The following is a 17,799-nucleotide window of genomic DNA, read 5'->3' on the forward strand; positions in this document are numbered from 1 at the left end:
TTGAGATAAAAAAGTCAATGGCATGAGCAGGATTCGAACACACGATCTTTTGCTAGATACGCCGCTGCTCTACCACTTGAGCTATCGTGACCTCAATCCACTCGGACAACTAACTTCCCATCTCAACCCCACCTTTTGAATTTTCCCTCCTTTTTGCCATTTTTTTGCCAGAGGGAAAATTCAAAAGGTGGGGTTAAGATGGGAGGTTAGTGTCCGAGTGGATCAAGGTCACGATAGATCAGCAGCATATCTAGCCGAAGATCGTGGGTTCGAATCCCGCTCGTGCCTTGACTTTTTTATCTCTTACTAAAAACCTTAGTTAATTGTAATTAATTGGCCAAGTGGACCACGAAATTAGTGAATTTATTTATTTAATTTGTTTTTATTTATTGTAATAAGACCCCTCATTAGTTTCAAGGGTTTTATTCTTTCAAATCTTTCTTATTGTTAGTTTTATTTGGAAGCATTATTGCTCATAATTGATTCTAATATTATTCACTCTCATAAGTTTAGAGTCTGTTCATTTACATGACAACTCGATAGTTGCAACTTGTAGCCTCTTCCCTTGAACAGCTTTGCTTGGGTGTCTTTCTTGATTTAGAACGGGCATTCAATCAAGTCTGGCCTCATGCATACCGTTTCATATGTGATGAACCAATTTTGCCGAGTCCGTGAGTGAACTGAATTTCTACCTTATTGTGGCTGGTGTTCCTCAGGGGAGAATACTTGGCACATTTTTATTTTCAATACACACTGCGGATATTCTTACATGTAATTCAGACTCCTCCATAAACTCTCAACACACAACTGTTGATTGAATTAACATATGGTTCTCAAAATGGAGATGAAAATTAATCGCACAAAAAGGGTACGGAAAACTTTTACCCTGTGTAAAATTTTCAGTCCCCCAGTTCAATAAGTTTAAAAAAAATTTATTTATTTAAAAATTTTCAACACTGACACAATTTTAAGCTAATGTCAATGTTATGTACGATTTATGGACATTACAGATTGTTATGAGTGGAGATATGGGAGATAGAAGACCTTTCACTGTCACACAAGAGTTTGCGACCGAATTTACAGCCTGTGACAACAAATGGCACAGCGTGCAGGTAATTTTTGTAAAGGACAAACTGATACTTATGGTTGACAATCTCAAACAGACATACTGGTTGTCTGACAATGGCCATTTGACGGAAGCCTGGACAAACAGCCCACTTTATATTGGTGGCATCCCTGGTAAATATTAAATCAATTGTTTTCTTTGCTAATGGTAAATTTTATTTTATTTTTTCCCCCATAGAAAACGCTTCAATGGGAACTCTCCAGTCGAGGGAGAATTTTAGAGGGTGCATCAGGAATGTGATAATAAGCAGAGAGAGAAAGGATTGGACTGCCATGGCAGCACTTCACAGCATTCTTCTCAGTTCTTGCCCTCTTGCCGATTGAATTTAATTTTATAAGTAAAGATTATGTGCGTTTGCATATGAAAAGGAAAAGTACAAAACATCTTAAAAAGTTATTTATTTATTAATTTTTTTAAATTCTCATGTTGAGAATTATTATTAGGTGAAACCTATTAATAATGGAAAAGACTTATTTTGTACAGACTTTTTACCATAGTTAATTCTCTGACTTTTTTTTATATGAATATAGATAAACAATGGAATACTTAATGGGAACAAAAGTTATTTTCAAGCACTATTTTTATACAATTTAGTCAGTTAAAACGTTGTACATATTTTATTTAAATTATTTTGGTTATGAATTTTAAAGTTACTATTTAATTTTAAATATTGTAAATAGTAAATTAAATTTTATTACATATTCTGTAGTTTTATTTGTGCTGAGAACCTACATAACTACTAAGTAACTGTTAATGCTATGTAATTACTAATCAGTAAGTAACTACTAACCACTATGTGCCTACTAATTACTTAACTACTCTAAGAATGGAAAATTCAATCTAGCCTCCTCACAAAGACCTAGCAAAGAAAAGACAAAAACTACTGTGAACAGCTATCACAATTACAATGGCCTAATCACCAATTTAACTTCACCTAATTAAGTGATTTACATTATTTTATTAAAGTTTTGTAGTTGTTCAGTGTTTTATACAATAGATCAACTCTGTTTTCTCCAAAAACCGAACAGAGGTCTAGATACTCACTGTCGTGTTCAAGCACAATTCTCATATTGGGTGGCATTCCTACACGCTCTTTGTATGGAGCGAAGGAATTGCACCCTTCAATTAGGAGGGACACATCGCGCAACCTTTCTCTGCATGCCAGACACATAGTTGGGCTTTGGCCCAAAAGTAAGTGCCATACATGCCATTCCCTCAATTGGGGTAGTAGATTACATGATATTTCTCTACACATATTATATAACTAATATAATGAGGGGTTGATGGGGTACTCAATATTTTGCCATTGACATTCTAACACTACATTCATGGTAATATATACATTCACTCTCATCTACAAAGCAATATAAACCACATAAAACAACTCTGTTTCCTCCAAGAATCAGAACAGGTGACCCAGATACTTGCTGCCATCCTCAAGCACGATTCTCATTCGGGTGGCATTCCTACATGCTCTCTATATGGAGCCAAGGAATTGCACCCTTCAATTATGTGGCACACATCGTGCAACCTTTCTCACCATGTAGGACACATTTGTTGGCTATATATATATTATGCAGGGTGGGTGACCAAGACCCGAGGGGTTAAATGCCTGGGTAGACTCGAACCCCATCCCTAAAAGGTCTGGGACTTGGTCGGCTCACATTGTCTGCATAAATCTCTTGGACCTGTTCACAAACTCCAAGATTTTGGACCATTCAACCTCGGGGAGTGATTTGGTGATGTCCTCTCCTTCAAAGATTTCAGATATAGACCTAGCATACCTATTAATCAATTAATTTCATAATAAATTTTTAAATTACAATTTTATAATCAGACTTGAATGATAAACCATATAATAGTTAGAATGGCAAAATATCTTACGAGTAAAGAGGGTAATTTTTTTTTTAGTATTTAATTATTTTTTTCAAGAAATAAAAAAAAGGAGAAATAAAAAAATACAGATATTTATAGAAGTAATCTTGTTTGTTTTATTTTTAACAGTAAAACTGAAATTTACGATTTAGAAGATAGAAGAAATTTATTGAATTTAAAAATAATAGTTTTGACAACTGGTTTAACTTTTCTGTTGCTGTTGCACCAGTTTTTGAAAATAGGCGTATGTATGGTATGAATGTTTTTATTAAGCAGTAATATTTTTTTGACAATAAATATAGATCTGAGGAACTTAAATAACTTTAATTAGATGAACTTAAATTTGTAAATGTGCTTGCAGTTCAGATGTGGGAGGCATTTTTTTAATCTTTATGAGGAGCCAGATGTTTCATTCGTAACACTTTTCTTCAACACTAGTCCAACGATCATTTCTCAGCTTTTTTGTGCTGAGGAATAATATATTGTATCAGAAAAACGATTGCTTTTAAATCGTGAATCGAAAATAGCTGAAGCGGCTTACAAAACTGTTTCCTACGTCTGACCAAAACAGCTGAATTCTTCTAAAAGTTTCTGTTTTAACTTTTTAAATATATAATGATATATTTTCTATGGGATCGACCAACCTTTATTCAACGATAGTCACATGGATTAGAGTTGTGGTCAGATTCAACTAAAAATTATTACATATATGGAAGTGATAAGTCGCTACAACATAAAATAGGCAAAATTCCATCTGGTCTTCACATTCAATCATACTTACCTAAAATAAAATTGGAGTTGAATGAGAGGTTGGATCTTAAAACAATATAACCCCTCAGCATCTGGAATAAATGATAGTGTGTTGGGGAGAGTGTTCGAAATACAAAGAAATTCGTTGAACCAGCTCTGAGTCACTTACTGGGTTTGCCTACCATCATGGGTTTTAATGTTACTCAATCACGTTTTGACTTTGTGCCATCTTCAGTGAGGAACAGACTTCTAGATGACCCAGTAAAGGTTTACTAACCCGCCACCAGTTTTAGAAAGTGAGCGTTCTGCAGTCAACACGTTAAGCATAGATGCGAGACAATACCAAGATTGGTTGGGGCAATTTAATGAATCAATGAAATTTATTTTTGTTATAAAATTAAGTTTATTTAATCACATGGATTTTTTTCGATTCAGTATTAATATAATATAACCTCTCGTAATATCAACTTATAAATAAATTGCAACAAGAAAATAATAACCATGGTAAAAATATTACATTTTGGTAACATTTATTATCCAGTCGATAGATATTTAATTAATTAATATAAATTTATCTCAATATACATATATTATGACTATACATAATATATACAGTTTTAGAAAGTCTAATTTACACTTGCGTAGTGTTTTGAGATCCAAAGACAGCTTGTAATTGTTATTTACAAGATGAAAAAATATATATTCTCTTATTCTACAGTTTACAATTTTACAATGTTGTGTCAAAGATATGTTGGAAGTGAAGTTGGCCCCAAAAGAAGAATATCTATTTAGTACAGTGTAATAAAAAGAGTAAAAAGTTAATTAGGAAAAAAAATATTGACCAGTCTCGAGATATGTGTAGTTAATGGTATCAAATATTAGGCAAGACTCTTTTTTTTCTTTTTTTTTTAAATATCATCATCACAAGTCAGTCTTAACAATTTGCACTTACAACTTACAATCTATACTGCTAAAATTTAAGTAATTAATAAAATACATTACAACTTAAAAAGGAAAATATATGGAAATTACAGAGCAGTCCCTTGTAACCGCATATTCACAGAAAAAATGTAGGTACAGTTTCTTAATTAACTAGGAAGAACTTTGGTACAAAATCAGAACAAAATTTTCCTTTTTTGTTTGTTTCAAATGTCAACGGGTTTTGTTAACTTCTGACGACATTGCCATTTGCCGCTTTTTGCGATTCCTTCTTCTCGACGTATCTCCTCAAAGAAGGAATCATAAAGAGCATCAGACCACTGAACATTATCATCATCCCAGAAAAGACGAAGCCTGGTGTGTACGAATTAGTCCAGTCGTACAACCCTCCTACAAAGATTTTTTTTTTCAAATTTAACGCTAAATGTTAAAATTTTGCTTATTTCGATAAATTTACCTGTAATTGGCGGACCTACTAAAGAGGCAAGACCTTGGAACAATAGCAAAAGTCCAAAGGCGTTTGTTAATTTATCCAAGCCAAGAAGATCAACAAGTACTACAGATGTAAGTCCAACGTACGCTCCAGATGTAAAACCAAATACAAAAGCGTACACGGCAAAGCTGATGTAGTTTTCACACAGAATACATGCTGCTGTACCTACAATTTGTAAATAATCATTTGAAAAATTTCACTCAGAAAGTTTAGGTTATGATCTATAATCAAAAATTTATCACGAGGATAATTCAAAACCAATGGCAGTAAAGTTTGCTCAATTTGATTTTATTTGACCTGGAATAATTAATGTAATAAAACTGTATCAATAGAAATTCTGATGAACCAAGGAGGAGGAATTTTTATGTGTGATAAATTTAATATTGAATTATTTTTTATAGTTTTGTTCTGCTGAAATTAATTCCTCTTTTGAGAATGTAAACTGTCTGGATTTTGTAAAAATAAATAAATGATAATTTACCAACCTATTCCACAAACAGCAAGGCAGGTGTTATAAACATAAAGTCGGTTAACCCATGGTTTGTCTGAGATGTATCCCAAAGCTATCCTTCCGATGGTGTTGGCCAGTCCAATGACTGACAAAAGATAACTGGCATTTGTATCACTGACTCCTCGGTGTACAGACATGTACTAGTACGGAAATAAAAAAAAATGAATACGACACAATAATAATTATAATAATTAGATAACAGAACGTACCACTATGTACACATAAGGCACATTAAAACCGATGCTGGTTAAAAAGTTGGACACTGTGAAAATAATAAACAGTGGGTCTTTGAAAAGAGAGAAGTCGAGCATTTCATTGAGGGTGTCTGTTGTCTCTTCTGCGCAAGGGATGCAACCACAGATGACATTAGAATTTTCCTCTTGTAGAACGCTCTTTCGACGTATTCCATTCATCACCAATAGTTTTTCCTCTTCTGATGCATGTTTTCCATCATTGATATACGTTGCCGACCTTATGAAATTATTTTTTAATAATGCTAAAAGCAAGAAAGAAAGGGACATACTTATGGTGCTGAGGGATGTTTGTCGTGCTCCCACTGTAAAGAATATCTTTTCTGTACATGATTCCACTACCAAAGGCACTCTTCCTGTGTTCGAAGGTAAGCATGGGTTGCGATAAGGCCAGCCTCGCTTTTTCGTTACCATTCAAACCAGTACTCACGTTCATGGCCATTGTTGCGCCGTGTATGCTATGGGGCCTCTTCTGGCCATTTGGCATCGTTCCTGAGAAAAACACACCATTTAAATCTGCACAAACCTATATATTTTTTTTTTAAACTTACTTTCACCATTTTGGACTACTTTGCCGTTTTCCATCTGCAACATCTCCTGCTCAGGAGGGGGTGTCTCGTCGGGTGGCAGTGGCCTGAACAGCATCCCAAAGAAGATGCAGATGAGCATCATGAGGCCAATGATGAGAAGGGAAGTTCTCCATCCAAAACTAGAAAACAACGGACGCTTATTTGACCCTGAAGTTTTGTCAACTTACAAAAATACGTTTTCTACATACTTTTTCACTAAGACCTCGACGATTGGGGAGAGTATAAATGTTCCCAGCCCAGAGCCGCAGACTGCTATTCCAGTCGCCAGCGACCGGTACTTTTCAAAGTAGCATGTGACGCAAACAATAGCTGGCAGATAAATCAGACCCAAACCTAATCCTAAATTAAGGAAAATATATTAATTATTTTCAAACAAATCACTTTCTTGAAAAAAAGTAGAGATTTTAAAACTCCATTTTTGAAAACAAAGTTTTAATGATATTTCCAGCTTTGATTCTTTTGACAGTCTCAACAATGAATTTGATATTTTCATTGTATAGAAATATTCTAACATGTAACATAAGTTACATTATCCCTCGGTTAATTATTAGGTTTTGTTCTCTCTGTTCATGCTGACAATCTGGTGAATAAAAACAAATAATTAATTAGTTTATTGGAAAAGAGGGTGAAGAGAGACTCACCATAAAAGTAGGTAGATCAAGTTTTTAACAATAGCTCATCAGGAAGCTTTTAAATTTGCACTAAATGTGTTAGGGTTTTCTTTCTTGATTCAGAAAAAGGCCTATTTTTTTATGTTTGGCCTTATACATAATTCATTACAGTTCGTGGTCTGATTGACCAATTAACATTTTTCAATTAATTAATATTTATGAAAGGTGTTGGTTACATAAAAAAGTCAGTGTCACTAGCGGGATTCGAACCCATGACCTTCGGCTTGATACGCCGCTGCTCTACCACTTGAGTTATCGTGACTTGATCCACTCAGACACCAACTTCCCATCTCAACCTCACCTCTCAAATTTTCCCTTCTTTTTGCCATTTTTCAAATGTCGTGTAATCTATTCGATTCTTGGCGACAAATGAAACGGCCATGGAGAGCTTTCATGAAGATATACTTCACTTTAATTATTATATCCATTACAGTTCATGATTCGATTGACCAATTAACATTTTTCAATTAATTAATATTTATGAAAGGTGTTGGTTAAGATAAAAAAAAGGCAGTGTCACAAGTGGGATTCGAACCCACGACCTTCGGCTAAATACGTGGCTACTCTACCAGTTGAGCTATCGTGACTTCTTCATTGAGATGGGAAGTTGGTGTCCGAGCGGATTGAAGTAATAATAACTCAAGTGGTACAGTAGCGGCGTATTTAGCCAAAGGTCGTGGGTTCGAATTCCGCTCGTGACACTGACTTTTTTATCTTAACCTACACCTTTCATAAATATTACTTATATATAATGTTGCTCAACCAATGTGTAACAGACAAGCTTCTGAATTGTGCAAACAAAATACGATCAATCATTTTGGTCAATCTTCGGTTGGTCTTTCAGACTCATTTCTACACTTTGACATTTTCAAGCCGTGGGTTTGTATCATTGGGCTTTCTGGAAAATAATGCAGGATTTCATGTTTTCTTTCATTTACTCCTCTATATAATAAATTGTTTGTGTTTGATGGATAATTCTTTTGTAATAATGTCAACACTTTTTAATCCTATTCCAAACAAAAATGTTTATTTACCTCAGTAGCATTTCATTACTTGGGAATAATTCAGTAATAATTAAGATGTCAACACATGGTTTTTGTGTAATTTAATTTTACGAGTTTAAAAATGGTTGGAACATAGCCCAAATGACCAGAAACATTAATAAAGTCTAGGGTGATGGCAGTGTGAGTGACAGCTGGTGAAATGGTTTAAAAAATTTCAAGAGGGAGACTTTATCCTTGAAGACAAAGGTCATGGAAAGATTGCTTCCCTAGATGATGACGTTCTGCAAGCTTTGGTCGAAGAAAATCATAGGAAACTGTTCAACAACTTGCAGAGAATCTTTCAGTTAGAAAATCGATCAGCACTAACCGCCCGAAAGTTGGGTTCCTCAGCAACGACCGCCAAAAATACATCAACATTATGAAGTTTCATTAAATTCATTATTTTTCGTGGTCCGCTTGACCAATTAATAACATTCAATTAATGAAGGTTTTAAGTTGAGATGAAAAAGTTAATGTCATGAGCGGGATTCTAACCTATGACCTGAAGCTGAATGTGAAAGCCGAAGATCATGGGTTCGAATCCCGCTCATGACACTAACATTTTCATCTCAACCAAGACCTTACATAAAAATGTAACTCATAAAAAATATTTAAAATAATTTATTTAATAGTTTTTATTTTATAAACACAAACCTGCATTATTTTCCGGACAACCCAATATTTTTACTTGGTCCTTTTTTTTACATTTTTTGTTTGTTTTTTGATCGTGTATGAAAGGTGAAGGGTTTTGTTGGTGTTATCTTTGTCTGTCTGTTTCTTTAATTAATTAAATCTGCATTCTTTTGTTTTTTGTTCAAGTTGTTGCATTCGTTGGTTTTTTCATTCACTCACCTGTTATCAGACCGACGGTGATCCAAAGGGTGAATACATTTTGGGCAAACATGCTTATAACGAGGCCAGCAGAAGCGACTATGGCCCCTGCGATGGTAACCACCCTGCAGTTCCATCGGTTCACGAGTGCACTTGAAAGTGGACCTGGAAGAGAGAATAGTTAGTTAATTTTGGCACCTCACATAATATATTCTAATAATAATACAAAAATTGAACCTAAAAAATATAACATATAAAGTTACTAATTATAAAAATTAATATAAATATTGAGTAATAATTTATCATTTAAATTATATATTGGCAAGGCCAAAAGATAAAACAAGATAAAACGAGTGTGATAATTCTTAACTTTTAACTGTTCCCTCAGTCAGATAATTTTTTCATGTAAAGACAGTTGCACTTTGAATAAAAACGTCCAATAGCATTTACCATCAATAAACTCAAAAAACTAACCCAAATATTTTACAAATTATCAGACCATTCTTGTATACATAGAAAAAAATGCATTGGAAGAATTGTGAGTATGTAAGTAGAATTTTGGGCTAAATTGAATAAGTGAAATTAGCACCTTTGATGTCAGGAGCTTGACCTATATGATCTTCAAAATAGTGATGAAAAACTGATTAAGTCCGACGTGCAGACTTATTCACAAGTGTTACTGATTTTATAACAATTGTCTCAATTCAGTCAGGCATTTCCCAGAGGATTTGCCTCATTTCCTGAAGATAAAAGTCTTTCGTTCACAAGTCACTTATTTGGCTGAGATGTCAATTAATGATAATAGGGATAAATTGATTCCCTTTGATAATATAAAATTGTCTTCTGTAAATATAGAACTACATCTTTTCTGTTTACCTGAGCACAGCGTGACACCGACAAGGATGGAGGCAATCCACGAAGTTCGGCCTTGGCCTTCTTTGAAGTCTTCTACGAGAGCTTTAAAAAATACTCCAAAACTGTACGTGACACCGTCAGCTGAAACATAAAAAAGAATTGTAAATAGGCCACATTTATTCGTAAATTATGACAAAATACAAAAAACAAGATAGATTAGGGTCGTGAATTTGGTTCTCTATCTGATAGAACGTGACAATTAATTAAGGTTTTTAGTTGAGATGAAAAAAAGTACGTATTAATTGGTCAAGCGGACCACGAAAGTAGTGAATTAAGAATCTGATAGAACTTTTTTTTTTTAATTTTGAGTATTTGGTTGAAAAGTGTGTCATTGGAATTTGCAATGTAGTGTAAATATTCAATGGAAAAGTTGGACAAAAAGGCATTTCACGCTGAATTCCACAGAAAGCATATTAAACTAAATAACATATAACATAGTTGTATACAAAATAGATGAAATCTTCACTTATGTTCGTTTTTTCTACAAGGTTTTTTTGAACCCGGTTCTTTCTGGCGATTATTTTTTATTTAGTTTATTGTCACATGAGTAAACATATAAATGCATGCATAATGCTGACAAACACTCAATATTATGAACTAAACAATAAAATTACAAGTGAATAAAAGTTTCCAAAAAAATTCCTTGTAGATAAATAACAATTTACAATTAATATAATATTAATGACTTAGATGTAACCAAACTTCACAATAAAATTTAATTATAATATACTAAATGTCAAAAAATGGAATTTTTGATTGAAGCTTCGATTTGAATGACAAGTGATCTTGTCGATGACATTTGAAGATTCCACTTCTACAAAGATTTGAAAACTTGTTAGTTAGAATTAGTTGATGCAACTAATTTCTGGAAGCACTATTTTTGAAGTTTCAAGCTTTGGCTATGAAGTTTTTGAAGATGCAAGTAGTGAGAAAAGTTGGGGGGAAGGGGCATATTTATTTGTGATTTTGAAATTAGGGGATCTAAATACCACTTGCAAACTCTAGTACGGGTCAAACATAAGTAACATAATTTTTTTAAAAGTATTTCAGGAGGTGAGAGAAATGTGCGGGAATGCGAGAAAGCTTCCTTTCTTGACTATCTCCAGGACGTGGTTATTCCACAATTTTCTGATATTGTTATCCCCAAGTGTTTTTAAAGAGATGTAGAGGCAAAAAAATCTTATCAATGCTCATTTGTAGTTCAGTTTATTTAGTCAAAGGATTTGCGAATATCTTGATAACATGTACTGATTTAAAGAATGAATAGAATTGGACCCATGACCGATCCTTGCTGAACTCCGTTAAGTAAAGGGTAGGAATTGGAATAGGGTTGATCAATCTTGACTTTAAAACTCCTGTCAAAGGGGTATGACATTTAGGAAAATGCTACGCATCCGAAATCCAGTTTGTAAAAGTCTGAAACGATCAAAATGCTCTCTGTTGTGGCCATTGACTTTTCTAAATAATCTAACTCTATTTTACCTAATGCGTATTTCGTTTAATGAGTGATTTTTTCTCCCTTCTTGTCTATATGCTGTTTATCAATTATCAGCACGAATTTACATATTTAACAAAAACTTTTGTCGAAAGATTTATACAAAATTTGTGTCGTTTACACGTAATGAAGTGTTTATAGATGGCGATGGCTAAAGACCGGATTTTCATGCCGTAAAACCCCTCAAAACGTGCATGAAACCTCAAAATCGCGCAAAAAACAAAGATAAAAACTCCCATTTAACGTAGTAAAAATTTTATTTACTTAATAAATTAATTACTGTCTTAAACAGATTTTTATTTTATGTTCTTGGGTTAGTTGGACGTTGGGATTATCAATTTTATAGTTTATAAAGTTGGTCTAAGCGTAGCGACCCCAGGAATAAATTAATTGTCCTTTTTAAAATAATTTGTCACGTTTCGGGCCTCGGACACCCTTCATCACGCTGATACAAAAATAAAACATTAAACTATCATTTAGCAACCATAAGTAGAGTGCAATTATTTTATTTTTATTATTATATCCATTACATTAACGATTATATCAATTTTTAAACCCAGTGTGTACAAATATACTTTTAAATTTTATAATTAAATTTAAAAATATAGAACTAGATTAAAAAAATTATCGCCGTGAAATTTAATATAAATGTAAAATATATTTTGTTCTCATTTTCCTATATAAATTAAATATATTTAATTTTTGTTTGTTTTCAAAACGTTTTGCAGTACGAAATAAAATTCAAAACTAAACGAGACTAGAATTATAAAAAAAAAACATGGAAAAAAGGAACTTTTGGAAAATTTCATGTTCGGTTCTATTGAGACTCATCAGCGTTTGCAGTTTTGGTCGCGCGGAGATCAAACAAATCAGTGAAAAAGTAAGCCATTAACTACATTGTACCGTGACCTTCTCCCATAACGATTAGTAAATATCACTAATATACTAAATATTTCTTATTCCATGCTACTACTATATTATACTAAATACTATTACCAAATATTCTTAAATAGGAAGAGGAAGAGGTTCTGAGATTCACAGAAAGTAAGAAACACGCCATAAAAAATCGTGGGGTATTTTTCACCCCACGGTGTCCGTCCGAGGTTAAACGATAAATTAATATTTCCCTTGAAATACGATGTGTTATTTTCAACTACCTGAAATCTACTTTATGCCATTAATTTAATACATTTCCTGTACTGTGATTAGTCCTCCTGAGGAAAAACCAATCATGAAATAAATTTTTGGTCTCTAATTAGCCATAAAAAAACCCAAAGTGAGTTCGGGTTTTATATAAGAAGATAATATGATTGAATTATTTATGTTGCTATGCACCTTGAGTCGAAAATAGTCTCGGAAGTTTCCGTTGGAAAGAAGACGTACTGCGCACGGCAGGTTTTCCGGTTTTGTAATATACGAATTCGTTTCCGGAAAAAATGTATATTGATTCGCATGTTTGTAAATAAAAGTCTCTAGGACGCGAAAGGTTCGGGCTCCTGGCCAAAATTACAAGGCGTTTAAGGTCGCTGATAGCTTTAGAGCAGGCCGGATTTTCGGACAAAAGGCCCAAAATAATGTCACGTAGCAAGCTGTGTGAGCTTTGTTCGACTTCACCAATCATCTTGACATCGTTATCTTTAATTGTCGGTAGGGTATCGTCAAATGGAGCAAAACAACACCGCTTTTTAACCAATAGGTGCTCAAATTAACGAGCAAATTAGTTAATGATAAATTAATAAGTTATGAGATTTCTCCGAGTGGTTTGTGAGGTAATGAAATAAGTGGGTCGTTACCGTTTGTTCCGCCTATCATCGTTAGTTTGACCCAACTCTGAAGATGCCGAAATCCCGAAACATCTGACAGACAAAATGACCGATATCGACCAAATTACATATTAATATGTATATTATCTGCTAACCAAACACGTTTCAAGACAATATTATGGCAAGTTATTGTTATATATGTTGCAGATTTGAAAGAGACAGACGGATATATCGGAGAGAAAAAGGGGTGTCGATACATTCGATGTTAACAATTGTTTAGAATTGATAAAACAATAAAAAACATCACTATATCTAACATGTGTGTTTTAGTTTCATTTGATGTTACTAATTTATTTACTAATATTTCTGTTAAAGAACTTACTGAACTAACAGAATAAAAACTTATGGAGAACTCTATTAATGAATTTATAAAAAATGATATAACCTGTTAAATATATGCCTACTATATAATTATTCAATTCACTAGTTTTGTGGTCCGCTTGACCAATTAATATGTTAAAGTAAATTAACGGTTTCAGTTGAGATAAAAAAATCAATAGCACGAGCGGGATTCGAACCCACAATATTCGGCTTGATACGCCGCTGCTCTACCACTTGAGCTATCGTGACCTCGATCCACTCGGACATCAACTTCCCATCACAACCACACCCTTTTTTGAATTTTCCCTCCTTTTTGCCATTTTTCTGGCATATAATATACAATTACTGTAACATATAATAACATACAATTATTGTAAATTTTACAACATATAACTATTGTAAATTTAATAATAAATTTTATGAAATGGAAGGCTTACCAATGGGGTTTCTCTATTTTGTGGGGAAATATTCATGGATAACTTTGAAAAATGACTTTTTTTTGTTGGAAATGCTATGTAGAAGATATTTTATGTATATGTTCGGGAACCTTAAAGAATCTAAAAGAATTCTTCCACTTATTAATTCTTTACCCTAGTATAAATTTTACATTGAAAATAAATAATGTTGGTTGTTTAAACGTTTTAGACTTAAAACTGTCCATAATAAATAACATAATAGAAAAATAATATATAGAAAACCCACTATTTCAGACACCATGATTCCAGCAGATTCTGCCCATGGGCCCATAAAGCTATGGGGTTCTTTTGGCTCATAGACCGTATGCTGAAACCCCCAAATACCACCTGCTAATTATAAAAAAAAGCATAAACAATTAAATCCTTGGCTAAAAACAATGGATATCCAGAAATATTTATCGATAGATTGTTAGTACAAATAATGTGGGTTTCTTAGTGACCTGTTGTTTCATCATTTGTTGAAGTCGTGAGGAGTGTTTCGACCTTTGTTCGGGTCATCTTCAGCGCATAAAATGTGGTGCTATTCTTATGGTGTCATATTGATTTTGTGAGAAAGTGTTGTGACAAAGAAGAGATAAACTTGTTCCAATATGACACCACAAGAATAGCACCATAATTTATGCCCTGAGGATGACTCGAATAAAGGTCGAAACGTCGGCAAAAGATGAAGAAGGTGTTTTTCTAAACTACCTTATTCTTGACCGCTCCTCACGACTTCAATTAAGTACAAATAATTTACAAAAAATAACTTTAAAGTAGAAACAATCGGACTCAGCCACCCAAACAAAAATGAATCATTTTATCATCATTATTAATTTTCCGTAGCTTGTTATACATTGGGGAGGTATCCGAAAAAGTAGGTAAAAATCATAAACGAGAAGGTTTTAGATGTACGTTTAACTTAAAAAATCATCTCAAATCCTAAAGATAACATTGTCAACTTGTCAAAAAGTGGGGTTTACAAACTTACTTGTAATGATCACGATATTAAATGTCGGACAAGCGGCAGAGATATTAAGACGACAGTTAAAGAACGTTTGCCTAAATCGGACAGATTTTCTGAATTTAAGAACCATCTGAATGAAAGAACACACACAATTTCAATTTATAAACAACAGTGTTACACAGTTTCAATAAAGGGAGGGGACTAGTTTGGTTTGAAAAATTTGAAATAAAAAAAAAGTAAAATTAAACATGAAAATAAATGCATAAATAATAATGTAGATTTTGATGTACCCCCAATTTTAAACACGGACGTAAAAAATATTCGACATACAAATTAATTATTAATTTAAAATTATTTTTTTACTGTATGTATTAGGTTAATATTTAGTTGTGCTATAATACCCACTTACTCCCACTACTGAAGATGAGTAGGATCAAGTTAAATTATTTAAACACAGTTAAAAATTAACATTTATATTGTCAGTTTTTTCCGATGTTTTCTTATGGAATCTTCTCTTTTGTCTCCTCCTAAAACTCTTTTCTGGGATACTGAAAGGCCTCTTATTCGGCATCGGTTAAAAGCGCTCCATCTAAGTTTCTGGAAGAATTAATCTTCCTCTTACTTAAACACTTTGATCCAAAGGCACAATTGGTTATAACTTACTTAGGCGAAGTAGATTTCTTAAAAATAAAAAAATCGTTTCTGATCGCATTATTTTGAAGCCACGATCTTCTGCTGGAATTTTTACTCGTCCTGTACACTGTCGCTTTCCCTCGACTAATTCTTAATCTTAAACACTAATCTTTATAATTAATTAAGGTAGCACGATAGCTCAAGTGGTAGAGCAGCGGCGTATCAAGCCGAAGATCGTGGGTTCGAATCCCGCTCGTGCCATTGACTTTTTTATCTCCACTGAAAACCATAATTAATTGTAACATATTAATTGGTCTAGCAGACCACGAAATTAGTGAACTAATCTTTATATTTCTTGTATATATTATTTACAAAGTTAATCGTTTCAGATCGTGGCTTATTTGGGGTTTTTATTTATGTTTACATTATGCTGTTTGAGAAAATTTTCTTTACAATTTTGGTGGGCGGAATGTTTACTTCAAGTCACAATCCTTCCGGAGAGATAAGTGCTTTTTCCAACCAGTAGTACCGTTTATTTCTACTTTCCAGTCGGTTCCTTTCTTTTTAGCTCCTCCGTTTACACTCGCGCAGAGTGCATCTTTTTAATTTAATTTTCCTCAAGTAATTTCTTATTATTTCATTATTTTGTTAACCTTTTTTCGTCGTGCAATGGAAGTTCCTTTCCAATCTTCTTTATCTTCTTTATCTTGACTCTTTTAATTCTCATTCTTTATTTTCAACTTTAACCAGCCAGTTTGGTTCACTACGTTAACTGTTTGTATAATCTAAAGAAGACAACTTTGTGATGAAGTTATGATTTATCTTGCATCATTCCCTTTTTAAATGCATCTTTCATTGCGTTTTAAATTATAGAAAATTATCCGGCCGATTCGTTACAACACGTAACAAGTGATAAATGCGAATAACACCATTTGTTTAGTCAATCTCAGGGTCACGGAACGTTCATGTTAATTATTTGTATTTGCCAAGTGACAAAGCTACACACAGGTTAAACTGACTGGAGAAACAAAAGAAAAATGTTTACGCTTTTGACGTTGAGGGTATGGCAAAATCGTATAAAAGAACAACTAAGGAACAAAACTTTTGCAACTCTGCTTGATATCGAATTATAAATTAATAAAAACAAACCAAAATATTATTACTTTCAACATAAAGTAAACAAAAAGTTTCAAATTCAATTTTCCTTTCTTAACGTATAGCTTAACATATTTATACTCTTCGTATATGTTTATGTTATAACATGTTTTACTTATGAATTATACGGCCTTGACCCTATTTTCCTTTATATGCTGACCCTGACTAAGTTACTGCATATTTTTAGCACCGGGTAAAGTAGTAAAAGAGATTTTCAGATTGAGTACAGCGTGAGCTCTGAGACTGGAGGAATTTGGCAGAAGAGACTAGAGTAGACTTGATTGTTCTACAGCCGGATCGAAAAGCTAACCAAGCTTTCTTCTCGATTTCAATTTGTTATTAGTCGGAAGAGGAAAACCTTTATAGCGCGACTATTCAAAAGGGTAAAGGACTCCTACCGTTATACCATCTTTAATTGGATTAATCACCAGCAGACGTGTGCTGATTTGACACTCGAGGCTTCTAATAACAAAAGTTTCAGATAAGTTGACCTTCTCAGTTAGTAAGAAACGGTACGGTTGAAGGCGGACACATTCCGCTTTGGGCTGAGTGTCTTATACGACTTATAGCCTCGCTGAAAGGTTCATATCGATAGATTGCTTTATAAATTTGCTTAATGGGCCAGATTGGACTATGAGTTAATGATGTAAAGCTGGCTGGTGTTGCAGAAGAATGAGCCAATACTAAAAAGAAACAGCAATCACAGATGACAAGGATTTGGATATATTGGCGTACAACATTCATGGCCTGAAGAATAAAAGAATTTTTTTAACTACCTCAAGATCTTCTACATTATTCTCCCCATTGAGACCTTCATACAGGCTATGGATCAAGAGGAATATTCATCCACCTTTCAAGATTTCCAGCTATTGTGGCTCCCAGCAACAAAAGAAGCGGAATTTGGAAGAGCATCGGGAGGCTGTCCATATGGCACATTAATGTAATAGTGTGGCAG

The 17,799-nt window shown here is 33.6% G+C and overlaps 2 protein-coding genes across 3 annotated transcripts in view; one reads left to right on the top strand and one right to left on the bottom strand.

Moving 5' to 3' along the window:
- Window positions 1-1,747, top strand: part of LOC106666975 (laminin subunit alpha-1) — a 95,392-nt gene extending 93,645 nt beyond the window's left edge. For both annotated transcript variants that reach the window (XM_014394540.2, XM_014394541.2), the window contains 2 exons: window positions 1,011-1,239; window positions 1,304-1,747. In XM_014394540.2, the coding sequence (XP_014250026.1) occupies window positions 1,011-1,239; window positions 1,304-1,449 (375 nt within the window). In that variant the 3' untranslated portion in view covers window positions 1,450-1,747. The remainder of the gene's footprint in view (window positions 1-1,010; window positions 1,240-1,303) is intronic.
- Window positions 1,748-4,651: 2,904 nt separating this feature from the next.
- Window positions 4,652-17,799, bottom strand: part of LOC106666980 (monocarboxylate transporter 9) — a 106,061-nt gene continuing 92,913 nt past the window's right edge. The window contains exons 3-11 of the mRNA XM_014394549.1: window positions 9,957-10,076; window positions 9,102-9,245; window positions 6,724-6,874; window positions 6,497-6,654; window positions 6,218-6,437; window positions 5,904-6,165; window positions 5,669-5,834; window positions 5,148-5,348; window positions 4,652-5,080 (exon numbers count right to left, since the gene is read on the bottom strand). Of these exons, the coding sequence (XP_014250035.1) occupies window positions 4,917-5,080; window positions 5,148-5,348; window positions 5,669-5,834; window positions 5,904-6,165; window positions 6,218-6,437; window positions 6,497-6,654; window positions 6,724-6,874; window positions 9,102-9,245; window positions 9,957-10,076 (1,586 nt within the window). The 3' untranslated portion in view covers window positions 4,652-4,916. The remainder of the gene's footprint in view (window positions 5,081-5,147; window positions 5,349-5,668; window positions 5,835-5,903; window positions 6,166-6,217; window positions 6,438-6,496; window positions 6,655-6,723; window positions 6,875-9,101; window positions 9,246-9,956; window positions 10,077-17,799) is intronic.

This window comes from Cimex lectularius, unplaced genomic scaffold (assembly GCF_000648675.2).
Source record: "Cimex lectularius strain Harlan isolate CLEC.00 unplaced genomic scaffold, Clec_2.1 scaffold226, whole genome shotgun sequence".
Taxonomy (NCBI): Eukaryota; Metazoa; Arthropoda; class Insecta; order Hemiptera; family Cimicidae; genus Cimex; species Cimex lectularius.